A 14540-nucleotide genomic window follows, 5' to 3' on the forward strand; every position below is an offset into this window, starting at 1 on the left:
ACCTGCTGGAGGGAGGGTGGGCTGCAAAAGGTCAGTGTTGGGGGAAGGGCCAGGCTTGCTCTCGGGAACCACCGGCAATCTTCCAGGCAGTTGCCGGTCCTCCCCTGGGAGAATAAGCTTCAGCTTGGGACGTGGGCGCCGGAACTGCTCTGACTTGGGCTCCCGGCTCCTTGCCTTCCTGCGGTCTCGAATCCCTCCCCCGGGTCTGGAGTTTTAGGGCAGTGAGTGTTTTGGGTCAAATTACTTCACTCGAGGTGCCAAGAAACCACACGGATGGAGAACGGCTGCGATGGGGCCCCGGGGAGGTCTGTGTTACAACACAATCGTGAGTTGCTAGGACCGGGATGGCCTGTGAAAGTGGGGAAGCCAAGGACTACATCGCTCAGACGGTTTCTAAATGAAGTGCTTCAGCAAGGGAGATGAGTTTAATTTTGCCTGACTTTTCTTCGGGGATTGGCACAGCCAATTAGAAAGCTGCCACGGCGAAGACCTCATGCAAGGTATGTCCAGCCCAAAGCATGGAACTGCTGGGTCAGAACAGATGGCCGAGATGCGTGGGAGTGAGCATGACATCCAGAAACACTCATTTAAGGTAATCCGCAACATTTTTAATAATAATAAAAAAGACTTTCCACCTGCCTTCCAGCGATGGGCTTGCCAAATCCGTGTAACTAAGGAGAATTTCATTACAGTTCCGACTGCCTTGCCCTCGGTTTTAATCCAGGTCCAGAAAGTTGGGTCCCTAGTGGCATTAGGCTTCCCACTCCACTGGGATGCCCCAGCATGCAATCGGCTATTGATGTCCCACTTCACTGGAATGCCCCAACATGGAATCTGCTGATTTGAGCTATTCTGTGGGCTTGATGTTGACTGTAACCCAAAGCCAGGTGAGGAACAGTCATTGGCAAAAAATGAATGTATAACATCTGTCAAGAGTGCCCCTCCCTCCTCTCCCCACAGCAGGCAGTGGCATTTGACCACTACCAACTCAGCTTTAGACATTTTCCTCGGGTGGGCTCAGTTGTTGACTAAGCCCAGCTAAAACAAAACCGTTGAGCTTGCCATCCAAAAAGGCTTGAATTAGGTCAAGCGATCCAAGTTCTGAGAGAGAAACAATGTGGCCTAGTGGGTAGAGCACAGACTTGGGAGTCAAAAGGACCTGGATCCTAATCCTGGCTCTGCCACTTGTCTGCTGAGTGAACCTGGGCAAGTCACTTAACTTTTCTGGGCTACAGTTACCTCATCTATAAAATGGGGATTCAGACTGTGAGCCCCATGTAGGACAGGGACTCTGTGATTTCCCTGTAGCCACCCCAGCACTTAGTACACTGCCTGGCACATAGTAAGTGCTTAGCAAATACCACAATTATTATCATTATTATCATTATTATTATTGTTAATAATAATAAGTCCTCCTCCACTACCATCCTTCAGGCAGCAGGTCCTCCAAGTTCTGAAATTCATAGAACTGACTTCCAAAGAAAATATCACCGTTTCTGAGGCTGAGTGAATAGAGCATAGGCTTGGGAATCAAGAGTCCTGGGTTCTAACCCTTTGCTCCACCATGTACCAGCTGTGTGACCTTGGGCAAGTCACTTAACTTTCCTGTGCCTCAGTTTCCTCAGCTGTAAAATGGAAATTAAATATCTATCTTCTCTCTCCCATCGACTCCGAGCCCTAGGGGGGACAGAGATTGTAGCTGATTGTACTGTATTTCTACCTAAGTGCTTGGCACATAGTAAGCACTTCACAAATACCACAGTTAAGATGGTTCTTCCTACTCACACTGGCTTTCATTTGCAACTCACTTTGATAAACAACCACATGGTGTTTGCCTCTGTTGATGGTGCTGGAGTGCCTGAGAGAGCTACAGTCGATGTTCTGCCTCTCTGGCATGCACAGTGGAAATGAGCCTATTCCCCTCCTTACCAAAACAGGAATATTTTCCTCCTTTGTAACCAAGGGGTTTGGGGGCAGTTGGGTGGTTAACCTTGCTTTCAGCCCCCAACTGTCCAATTAAAGGACTGCCAGCTCTGACTGGGAGTGAGAGGGGATAGGAGCAGGGAAGAGTTAGGAAAGAGGGATGACAAAGAAGGAAAAAGCAAAGTAAAGCATGTATGCACACATCATCAGAGGAGAAGATGAGGTGGGGTGGGATGGGGTAGGTTGGGATACAGTAATAAAACTCAAGCAGGCATTGGTGCCATACCATAAGCTGTTAGAGTTGCTATAGGAACCGAGCACAGCCTCCAACCAACAAAAAGACACTTATCCCAAACACAGGGAGCTTTCATTTGAAAAAATATTAGGCACTCAGTATAGCAGAAGGTGTTTATCTAACGCTTCTCAAAAAGAAAAACAAGAGGTCTTCTCCGATTAAGTCCCCTTTTCCAGGGCTTGCTTTCCCTTCTGCATTGTCTGTGCACTTGGATCTGTGACCTTTGGACATTTGATATTTGTCCCACCCCCAAACCCACAGCACTTGAGCACATATCTTTAAATTACATATTATAAATTATCTCTTCATATTATTGTCTGTCTCCCCCTCTAGACTGTAAGCTCATCATGGTCAGGGAACATGTCTGCCAATACTGTTGCATTAGACTCTCCCAAGTGATGAGTACAATGCTCTGCACATAGTAAATGCTCAATAAATACTACTGATTGCTTGAAATACACACTCACACACACTATGGATGAAAATTCAAACTCACAGCATCACTGTAAAGTAACAGTCAATTCACAGTTCTTATTGGTACAATGACTAACTGGTTTAATCATTTAAAAGTAGTTTGACCTCCCTTGGGAAAACTGGCAATAGGTTCAAAGTCTTAAATGCAAGGAAGTGTCATGGCTGGCAAAATAACTCTCCATCTTCAAATTAAAATTGTATTTACATAATGGGTCTGAAATAGCTATCTTTGTGGCATCTTTGGAAAAAATATTCCATAGCCGATGAACATGCTGCTTAATAGTCTCCTTTCTCTCTGTCTCGTTTTCAATTGAGAAGCAGCATCGCCTAGCGGAAAGAGCATGGACCTGAGAAGCGGATGACCTGCGTTCTAATGCCGGCTCCAACACTTACTTGCTGTGTGACTTTGGGCCAGTCATTTATCTTCTTTGAGCCTCAGTTCCCTCATCTGCAAAATGGTCACTCAATACCTGTTCTCCCTCCTACTTAAACTGCGAGCTCCATGTGGGACTTGATTATCTTTTATCAACCCCAGCACTTAGTACAGTGCTTGGCACTTGGTAAACTCTTAACAAATACCACAGGTATTAATTGAATGAAGGAGTAAATGGCATTGAATGCTTGTGATACAACCCAGTTTGCCTTGAAAAGCCCAGGTTGGGCACTGGCAGCCAAGGCAGCAGATCTGTGTTAGCTTCCTGGGAAATGCTTCCGGATTGGCCTTGGAATTTGCAAGAGGGACGGCTGAAATCTGGGTGCAACCCTCTCCCTTGCCTCCCTCTCCCTCCCCTTCACACTTGTACCCTGCTGACAGTCAGCCCAACATCTGAGGACCACCTAGGCTAGAAGTATGGTTGAGGTGCGGAGTTGAGGGGTAGCAAGACCTGATATTAAGAAGCAGTGTGGCTTAGTGGAAAGAGCATGGGCTTGGGAGTCAGAGGTCATGGGTTCTAATCCCAGCTCTGCCGCTTGTCAGCTGTGTGACCTTGAGGAAGTCACTTAACTTCTCTGTGCCTCAGTTACCTCGTCTGTAAAAATGGGGATGACGGCTGTGAGCCCTACGTGGGACAACCTGGTTACCTTGTATCTACCCCAGCGCTTAGAACAGTGCTTGGCACATAGTAAGCGCTTAACAAATACCAACATTATTATTAATATTATCCTCCCTGCTGGCATTAGTTAGGGGCTAAGCACCACATTTGTCCTGTGAGCATTTTGGCTAAAATTGAAATCCTTACTGGAAAAACCCATCTATACTTAGGACCTCATCTGTAAAAGGGAGATTAAGACTGTGAGCCCCATGAAGGACAGGGATTGGGTCCAACCTGATTACGTTGTATCTAGGCCAATACTCTGAAGAGTGCGTGAAATGAGTAAGCTCTTAACAAATGCGATAAGTATTATTAACACTTTTACCCCTCTCGCGATCTCCTCTAGACTCTTATTTCAATAAAATGTGAAAATGCAATCTATACTTACTGTTGCCAGCTTTTCGATCTCTGAATCGGATGACCCAAGAGAAGCAAGACCAATGTCCTAGAGAGAGGGAAAAAAGCAGAGCGGTTACTGAGCAGTATTTATGAAAGCTGGACTCAGATATCCTAATTAGCCCCCTGAACACCATATTAAATAGTTTTAAATAAAAATATTTCCCCACATTTTCTCTTGACTTCCACAATCCCTTCATCATCATCACTAAAAAGTATTTCTTAAGCCCCCTCCTCTCTATGGAACTGACCTGAGTATGAAACAAATTAGTTCCTGGCCCTGATCTCTCAGCCTTCTCTCTCATACACCAAGCAAAGTAAAATTCTTCTTCAGAAAATCAAAATGGGCTAGGTCTAATTGAAGTTTGAAAATGAATGTAACTGCTGTGAAATTAAGAAAATCAAGTTTAGCATGGAGGTTCAAGTTATGATGCTCAGCTCTTAGAACAGTGCTTGTCACATAGTAAGCGCTTAACAAATACCATCATCATTATCTGTACACTTCAGGCAGTTGATATTCATTGTACCCTCAGCCCCACAGCATTTATGTACATACCTGTAATTAATGTATTTATATTACTGACTTTCCTCCTCTAAACTGTAAGCTCATGTGGGCAGAGAATGTTTCTACCAAATCTGTGGTATACTACTCTCCCAAGTGTTTTGTATAGTGGTCTTGATACAGTAAGTTCTCAGTGAATGTCATTGATTATGGAGGCCTTAATTGATTTAAACTTCAATTTCCATTTATCTAATAAAATACTCTCGTCTACTGCATGATACTCAAAACACAATGTTTGGTACAAGATCACCATCATAATCAGTGGACCCCTACTGTATGCAGAGCACTCTACTAAGTGCTTGAGAGCATATAATAAAAGTAGAAGAAACTGCCCCCTTTCTTGAAGAACTTAATTGAATAGATATGATCACACTGTTCATTTAAATTAGAGCTTCCTGCTTCATTGTAGTTTCTGAACTGCATTTCTTTAAAAATGCCAGAAAAAAATAAAGAACAGAGTCTCTTTAATTGGCCCACCATGAATTTATTTTCCATGCACAAACGATAGAGGAAACACTCTAAAAGGATTGCTCTGTCACAAAGTGTGTAACTCTTGTGACAGTCTAGCTCCTCCATTCAAAAATCATTTCAGGAATACAAGGATGAGATGCACATAGGCACTAGTCAGAGGGAGCGTGCCCCATCTGGCCTTGGGATTGCGAGGAATGGAGGATTTCAGCAACATGAAGAAATTCATTTATTAAACATTGTCATGGTGCTGGAAAGAAACTTCTCCATTTGGAATGACCAAACTGGACATTTACAACTAAAATTAGCCCTTATCCGAGCCTTCTGATCCTTTCAGGGCTACTCTAGTTAGTTAAAACCCAAATGAATGGGAAAATTTAATTACCTGTGAAAATTGAGCAAATTCTTTGTCTGCTAACATGGGGATGTGACCCAATAATTCATGGCAGCAATCACTAGAAGAATAAAGCAGAGAATGATTTTATCTTCTAAATATCCTTGGATCTTCCATTTTACCCTGAGCAGCAAGAAGAGGGTAGAAGGAGGGAAGAGAGAAAGAAGATGGACTGAACTAGTCTGGCCTGAAGTCCAGCCCAGACCTTATTGAACAAAGCCAGGAGAGAGGGCCCAGATCAGTTGGAAAGATAGGGAAGCCCAGTCCGGAAGTGCAAGAAGCTGGGAAAACAGGGACAAGTGAGAGGAGGGAAGGTCAAGAAGGGACCATTCATGAAATTGGAGAGAATCAACCACATAGAAAAATGGACAGATACAGAAAAGACAAGAGATGGTGAGTGTATATATAGGTGAGTTGAAAAAAAGAACATATCTTAAACTTTATGCAAATTCACCATGGAATTTCAGCTAGGATCTAATTTTTGAGAATTTATAGTGTAACAGGAAATGGAAGACGTACACATTTCTCCTTTTCGAGATATAAACAAACTGTCAATAACACAAATGTCTCTACAACCTGCTTAGGCAATGCTGGTGAAGAGTGAGCTTCTAATATAGGAGTATATCAGGAGTACCTGGGTTCTAATCCCAGCTCTGCCGCTTTTCTGATGTGTGATCTCAGGCAAGTCACTTACCTTCTCTGTGCCTCAGTTACTTCATCTCTAAAATGGGGATTAAGACTTCGAGCCCCACATGAGACATGGACCGTATCCAAATGGATTAAATTGTACTTATCCCAGCACGAGAGAAGCAGCGTGGCTCAGTGGAAAGAGCCCGGGCTTGGGAGTCAGAGGTCATGGGTTCAACTCCCAGCTCTGCCACTTGTCAGCTGTGTGACTGTGGGCAAGTCACTTAACTTCTCTGTGCCTCAGTTACCTCATCTGTAAAATGGGGATTAACTGTGCACCTCACGTGGGACAACCTGATTACCCTGTATTTACCCCAGTGCTCAAAACAGTGCTCTGCACATAGTAAGCGCTTAACAAATACTAACATTATTATTAGTAGTAATAGTACAGTGCCTGGAATATACTGAGCTCTGAAAAAATACCATAAAATAAATATATGAACACATGTGGGTCGATGAAAAAGTAATGTTCCCATTCAAACACACTACTGTAAATTCAAACAACCTAATTTGCAGCATTCAATGGCTAACAAAAAATAGAAGCAGAGTTGGTTAATAGTCTATTAAATATATAGTAAAGTACTGTTTGTGAGTTCATTTTACATATATCGTGCATATACTGACTAAGCACACTCAGAGCTCAAAAGAAAGGAACAAGCATTTTGATCAGCATGTCCAGATTCAGAAATCTTCTGAAAGTCTCTGTTTCATATTGACAGCCAAAATTTCAGTTATTTTTATTATACATCAGATTAGAATTGGCTCTTTTTACCCCTGCTTTAAGGTGCAGTGTTCTTTACCTGTACCCAAGTGGCACAAAGGAAAGGAGAGGATTCCAACACCCTCTTAGAAAACGTTTGAGTGACTCATTTCTCAACTCCAATTTACCACCACAATCTTCAGTGGAACAATCAAGGCAGGGAAACAGTGCAACAACAGGAAAGTGCACCTGGAGGCCCAGAATGCTTTTAAAGGAGAAGAGAAAAACTCCATCTTTGTGGCCTCCATACTGCTTTTATCTCCCTTTCTCTCTAGCCATCTCTAATCTGCTAAAATGTAACAGCAAACTACAGGAAGCATTTGCTGTGCTTGAGAGGGTGTAGATCGTCAACCTAAATCAGTGAGAAGAAAAAAAAGCCTTTAATGAATTGGAACATATAAGTCAAAACATTTGCCATATTTTTGCGTAGGCATATATTCCGGGTTCTGAGAACTGGCTTCTGACCTGTACCTTCTGGTCTTTGGCCATATACAAGCTTCTCCTGAGGAGATTCTCAAGGAGGCTGAAGCACAACTTCCTAAATGAGTGGTCGGGAAGAAGTGACTCTAGACTGGAAGCTCACTGTGGGCAGAGAATGTGTCCATTTATTGTTATATTGTACTCTTCCAAGCGCTTATTACGGTGCTTTGCACACAGTAAGTGCTCAATAAATGTGAATGAATGAATGAGTCCTGAAGTAATCACACAGAGCCCAAAACATTTAGGAAGAAATAAAAAGCAATTGTATCAGAAAGCCAGAGAGCCACTGTCAAGAGACCAGTCAAAGGGAAAGGCTTCTGGGAACTTACGGTTCTGGAGAGTACATTGGGGAAGAAGCATGTCTGATGTACTGGGTGCTCTGGAAGACGCGGAAGGCTAAGCTAGCCAGGAAATCCCGAGCAGAGAGCAACCCTGCAGCAGGTCTTAGCTGAAAACCCGTTCTCTCTGCATTGAATAAGAAAGAAAATGCTTTCAGCATTTATTTACTGATAACATTACTCTGTTCAGTGGTAGAGTTCTTGCCTCCTATATGGTTTCTGGCCAGGGCAAGTACATTTTTGGTGCTGGGAGCAGTGCTTGATATATAGTAAGTGCTTAACAAATGCCATAATTATTTGGTGACTCTTTTCCTCCAGTACTTTCTAGCTTACTCCAAGTTGTGATTCCACAGCCAAAACAAAGCAGACAGGATCTAAGTATTCAGGCATCTGATAACGATGAGTCTCAGGTCAGAGGAGCAGCATGGTCTAGTAGACAGAGCATGGGCCTGGGAGTCAGAGGACCTGGGTTCTAATCCCAACTCTGCCACTTTGTTGTGTGACAAGTCAGTAAAGTCTCTGGGCCTCGGTTACTTTATCTGTAAAATGGGAACTGTGAGCCCCATGTGGGACTGGGACGGTGTCAAATCTGCATATACTGTGTGGATCCAGCACTTAGAACAATGCTTGGTACATAATGAATGCTTAACAAATGCTACCGTTATTATTATTAGGAAGATAGAAGATCATACACAGTAGCTGTCTCTGATCGAGTTCACGGATTATGAGGAAGGAGGAGCAGGTATCTTACTTTTGCTTTACAGTGAGATCATTGAAATCCAGAGAGGTTAAGCAACTTGGCCAAGGTCACCCATAAGGCCAGTAGCAGTGCTGAGATTAGAGTCCAGGTCTCCTGACTCCCAGTTCCATGCTTTTTTCTCATGAACACACTACCTCCTAAAAAAATATTTCAAGGAGGCTGCAAAACCAAAGTAGATTTGAGACATTGTTTAGGATTTTATTAATGAAGGAATTGTATTTCTTTAGGGCAGGCTCTTTTTTAAATGGTATTTTTTAAGTGCTTACTATGTTCCAGGCACTGTATTAAATGCTGGGGTAGGTAACTGTGGTATTTTTTCAGCACTTACTATGTACCAGGCACTGTACTAAGTGCTACGGTGGATACAAGCAAATCAAGTTGGTAGATTCAAGATAATCAGGTTGGACTCAGGCCATGATCCAAGTGGGCTTACAGCCTTAATCTCCATTTTTACAGATGAGGGACCTGAGGCAGAGAGTTATCCAAGATCACACAGCAGGTATGTGGCAGAGCGGGGATTAGTACCCAGGTCCTCTGACTCCTAGGTCATTGTTCTTTCACTAGGCAATACAGCTTCTCTATTACAGAAATTTCCTCTAAGAACTGATCAAAATGTGGAGAGCTCTGATAGATCTTTAATACCCACAAAGAGAGAGCAAAAACTAGAAAATTGTTGGGTAGTGTGCATATGTTCCCGAGTTCCATGGGATTTAAACTATCCCACCCCCTTTCAGGGTTGTCAAGAGGGAAAGGGGAAGGTAATCAAAGTAGGAATAGTGTCCCGAGGTCCCGGGTCTCAACAAAAACAATATGGGCCACTTTCCTAGAGCCCCAACCTAGAAAAAAAGATGAATTCTGATCTCCACTTTGCCGTTAAGAGTCTGATCTCTGATGAAGTACCATCTCTTCTCATCTTTCAATTTCTGCAATAATGCCACTATTCTTCAACTGCAATTTCAAAACCCCAAATGGGTGCGTTTTGTTAATTTAGAAGTTCTCAAGGCCCTTAGAGCAGAATTCAAGAGGGCCTCAGCAGAGGTTCACATAATCCAAATTCCCCAGATCAGTCAGGCAAAAACCCCATTCTGCTTCTGCCTGAATTCCCTAGACAACTGAAAGAGATGTGTGTTGATAACCCGAATTATCTAGATAATTGCCCAAGCCTGTACTTTCCATTTTATGCCTTGACCTGCCCTTAACTTGAATACAGTTCATGTATCTTTGTGTGTTTAGTAACAATGTTCTGTTTTCAAACATTTATCCCAATCCACCCTCAGGAATAGGAAAGATTTTTGGATTACCATTAGCAGGAGAAGTGAATGTCTCTTTTGTTTAGTTACTCAGGTTTCCATATTATTAAATAAAAAGCCTCTTTCATTTGCCAGGAAGAATCCTTTTTCTTTTTTTTCAAAGGGAGAGAATAGAATTGGACAAGAGCAGGAGAAAGGTTGGGATGTGGGAGGGGAGGGAGGGGGGGCGGTCAGCGGAAGAGAAGAAGTGGAAGAGGGGCTGGCCTAGGCTGGTCTGAAAAACAGGCTTTGAAGAGCTGCCCGAAGAGAACTTCTAGTGGATGAACAAGGTTTCATTCTTGGCCTAAGGAAACCTTCGCAAGGGCCTAAATAAAACAGACATTTTACTTAAAACACTTTGGTGCTAATGAGTTCCAGCTGTGTTGCAGAGCTAATTCCCAAGCCCAAACTGTTTCCCTAGAAAGAAACAATAGTGTCTGCCTCTGCCTATTTAACCCCTGAAAGTAAAAACAAAAACAATCGCCCCAAATCCAGACCGGGATGCTCCTCAGTTAGATACTCACTAGACTGGGCCATTTCAACCCTGTTCCCTTTATCTGAACATGAAACATAACAGGGTCAGGTTTCCCAAGAGCTATTCAAGTCAAGGAGCCTGGTGTTCACAGCTGGAGGCTAGTGAAGACATCATTATGAAATCACATTGTCTAGCAAAAAGAACATTTGGCTGAAGGCAGGGCATATGGTTCAAGACTGGCCCTGACTAGTTGTATGACCTTGCGTAAGTTACTTTATGTCTTCACCCCTGTGGTTTTTCACCTGTAAAATGGGCACAATGGTATCTGTCACTCTACCTTTTAAGGACAATGAGAGGAGAAATGAAATGGTATCTGAAAAGTCACTTTGCTCTTCAGTGGAAAGGCACAGGGGCAACTTCTTGGTCTTAATATTTCCCAGCCTATCACTGCTCTCTGGTTGTCATTTAAAGTCACAGGAAGTAATGGAGGGAGAATGTAATCCAGTATCCTAATTTGTAGAAGCATTACAACGTGGAAGTGGCAGGGTCCTTTAGAGTTGACCCCATCCCCAGCTCAACCATCCCAAACAGCTAAAACAGCCAGTGAAAGAAGATTCCAAAACCTCATGATTAACCATTCCAATTTCTAAACCCCTCATACTCAGGGACTCCTTCCTTTATTCTATTACAGACTGGTCCCTCCAGAGCTTATAATGGAATTTACTAGGGCAGACTGTAGTTCCCTCTTCTTTTTCTCAGACCCTCTCTGTGTCCTCATTTTCCCTCATGCTCAAGGACCATTTCCTCCCACTTCAAGCTCCAGCCCTCCCTTCTTACTGGTGAGGTGCCTAGAATCCATTGGAAAAATGTTCTGGATTGATTTGAATGTGTTCTATACAGCAAGCATTCAGTAAATACTACTGACTGATTAATATGCAAAATTAGTTACAGAGAGTTTGGTATCCCTGCAGTCAGCAAAAGATAGCTCCTTCCAATGCCTCAGCATTTTTTAAAAATGGTATTTGTTGAGGGCTTACTATATGCGAGGTGCTATACTAAACTATCAGGTTGGAGAGGTCTGTCCCACATGGGGCTCACGGTCTCAATCCCCATTTTACAAATGAGGTAACTGAGGCACAGAGAAGTTAAGTGACTTGCCCAAGATCACACAGCAGACAAGTGGTGGACCCAGGATTAGAACCAGATTTAGTTCTGAAAATTCATCCCAATTTCACATCTTCATTTTGCTCCCTCACTTCCTTGCTTTCATTTCCCTCCCTCACCTTCCCCTCATTCTTGAAATTCTAAAGCCCAAACTGTTCCTATTAAGAGCCATTTCCCCACTGTGTCCCCTTTGCCCCTGAGTTTGCCACTGAGATTTACCCCAGCTGCTCTGGCAACTCAGGGACTACTCATGTGAAAGGACAACAGAATACAATGTTCACTGACTTTAAGAGCATCTCTCTGGCTGCCGGTTCACTCCCATTCCGGTTCACTCCCTTTTGCTATCCCAAGAGTCCTGAGTCTGATATAGGTCCTGCCTTGTACCTTGACTATTTACTCTTTCATACTTTTTGTCCCTTCACTGGCAATGATGCTTTCTATAAACAGCTGAAATCAGTGGGAAAATGCCTCCCTAAATTGATTCTAAAGTTTTCTTTCTGGTATTTTATAATTTCTGCTTCTCAAGGGCATTGTTGGTATTGTTTATCTTAATGTGAAGCAAGTATTCCAGTTCCACGATTTCCACTTGCTGGGCAATATTACACTTATAGATCACTATTCTGGGAAATGTTGGTACTGTCTTCAGTTTTGAACTCCAACTATCTAATATAGTTCATAGGGCAATGACTTGAAAAAAAAAACACATCTCCATGAATGAGTTGGGATTCTGTAGACACTACTGATAATATGGAATGTATCCTGAACAAATTTCCAGTTCCACTTGGCTACTGACTCTATTGTACTCTCCCAAGTGCTAGTACTGCGCTCTGCACATAGTAAGTGCTCGATAAATGCCACTGATGGATACGTTGATTTAAGTCTCTCCCTGGAGTCCAGCTTGAATATTCCTCCCCATCTTTCTAATGGTATTTGTTAAGCACTTACTATGTGTCAATCACTGTTCTAAGTGCTGGGGTAAATACAAAATCATCCGGTGGGACACCAGCCTTATCCCATATAGGGCTCACAGTCTAAGCTGGAGGCAGAAGAATTTAATCACCACTTATAGATGAGGTAACTGAGGCACAGAGAAGTTAAGGGACTTGCCCAAGGTCCCACAGCAGACAAGTGGCGGAGTCAGGATTAGAGTTCAGGTCCTCTGACGCCCCAGACCAATGCTCTTTCCACTAGGCAATGCTGCTTCTCGTTTCCACAAGCAGGACCAAAGCAAGCAGAGAAAGGATATTCACTCTAATTGGCTTCCCCTATCTGAACAAGATGAGATGCCACTCAACTTTCAAGATCTGGGTGAGCTTGTCCTGCATCTGTCTTTTGGAATTTGGTCAGAGGTGCATCAGATTCAATAAACACTCATTTGAACCCAGTCTGCTTTAAGTCTTTGGATTGATTTATCTATTTTGCCAAGTTTAGCAGGAGCCTCATGAGGTAGTGGAAAGAGCACAGGACTTGAAATGAGAAGATCTGGGTTCTACTCGCAGCTCTGCCATTTATTTGCTGTGTGGCCTTGGGCAAATCACTTAACTTCCCTGTGCCTCAGTTTCATCATCTCTAAAATAGGGATTAAAATGCCTTCTCTTCCTCCTTCTTAGACCACAAGCCTTTTATGGGATAGGAACTGTGTCTGATCTGATTGTCTTGTAGCCACCCCAGTGCTTATTGCCTTATTGAAGGCACCTCTCCTCCAAGAGGCCTTCCCAGACTGAGCCCCAATCTTTCCTGTTCTCCCTCTCCCTTCTGCGTCTCCCTGACTTGTTTCCTTTGCTGTTCCCCTCTCCCAGCTGGGCAGCACTTATGTACATATCTGTAATTTATTTATCTGGATTGATATCTGTCTCCCCGCTCTAGACTGTAAACCACTGTGAGCAGGGAATGTGTTTATTGTTGTATTGTACTCTCCCAAGTGCTTAGTACAGTGCTCTGCAGAGAGTAAGTGCTCAATAAATATGATTGAATGAATAAATGAATAATGGTATTTATTGAGCACTTACTATGTGCAGGGCCCCATATTAAGCAATAGGTTGTCTATCTCAATCCCATCTCTCTCTCCACCCACCTCTCACCCTCGTCCTATCTATGGCCTGGAATACCCTCTCTCTTTATATCCACAAACAGTTACTCTCCCCCCTCTTCAAAGCCTTATCGAGGGCATATCTCCTCCAAGAGGCCTTCCCTGACTAAACCTGCTTTTCCTTTTCTTCTACTCCCTTCTGTGATGCCCTGACTTGCTCCCTTTATTCACTCCTGCTCCCAGCCCCAAAGCACTTATGTATATATCTGTAATTTATTGATTTATATTAATGCCTGTCTCCCCGTCTAGACTCTAAGCTCATTGAGGACAGGGAATATGTCTGTTATATTATTATAATGTACTCTCCCAAGCGCTAAATACAGTGCTTTGCACGCAGTAAGCACTCAATAAAAAACTATTCATCATCATCATCTTCTCCTCCAACTCCCTTTATGGCCCACTACAGTCCAACTTGTATTACTTTCACTCCACTGAGACTGTATTCCCCAAAGTTTTCAACAACCTCTCAACTATCAGCTCATCACTTTTGCAGCCACTCAATATTTATCTTCTCATCACTTCCAGTAACTCCATTGTACCATCCATTTACCTACTCTTCTATTTATATACTTCTTCCTCCTAACTGTAAATTATTTTCTATCTTTCTCCATTAGATTTTAAACTTATAGAGGTCAGAGATTGTATCTTCTACCTCTACTTATAGAGTTCTACACACAAAAGGTGCTCAATATTACTACTGATTGAGTAAATATAACTGATTGATTAATAATCCCTCCTGTGTCATCTTTGGGTTTCAGTCAGCCAATCATATGTATTGAGCGCTTGCCGTGTACAAAGCACTGTACTAAGCACTTGGGAGAGTACAACAATATAACAATAAACAAACACATTCCCTGCCTACAAGGACCTTAATGCCTGCCACCTAGGGAGGGCT

The 14540-nt window shown here is 42.9% G+C and overlaps 1 protein-coding gene across 1 annotated transcript in view; it reads right to left on the reverse strand.

Annotated features, from left to right (window-relative positions):
- LOC100075982 (tyrosine 3-monooxygenase-like) overlaps positions 1–14540 on the reverse strand; it is a gene marked incomplete at its 5' end in the record, with an annotated part of 46661 nt that overhangs the window by 12031 nt on the left and 20090 nt on the right. Inside the window, 3 exon segments of the mRNA XM_039914042.1 lie at positions 4172–4228; positions 5595–5664; positions 7860–7995. Coding sequence (XP_039769976.1) covers positions 4172–4228; positions 5595–5664; positions 7860–7995 — 263 coding nt within the window.

The sequence above is a fragment of the Ornithorhynchus anatinus genome, chromosome 14, assembly GCF_004115215.2.
Source record: "Ornithorhynchus anatinus isolate Pmale09 chromosome 14, mOrnAna1.pri.v4, whole genome shotgun sequence".
In the NCBI taxonomy this organism is placed as follows: domain Eukaryota; kingdom Metazoa; phylum Chordata; class Mammalia; order Monotremata; family Ornithorhynchidae; genus Ornithorhynchus; species Ornithorhynchus anatinus.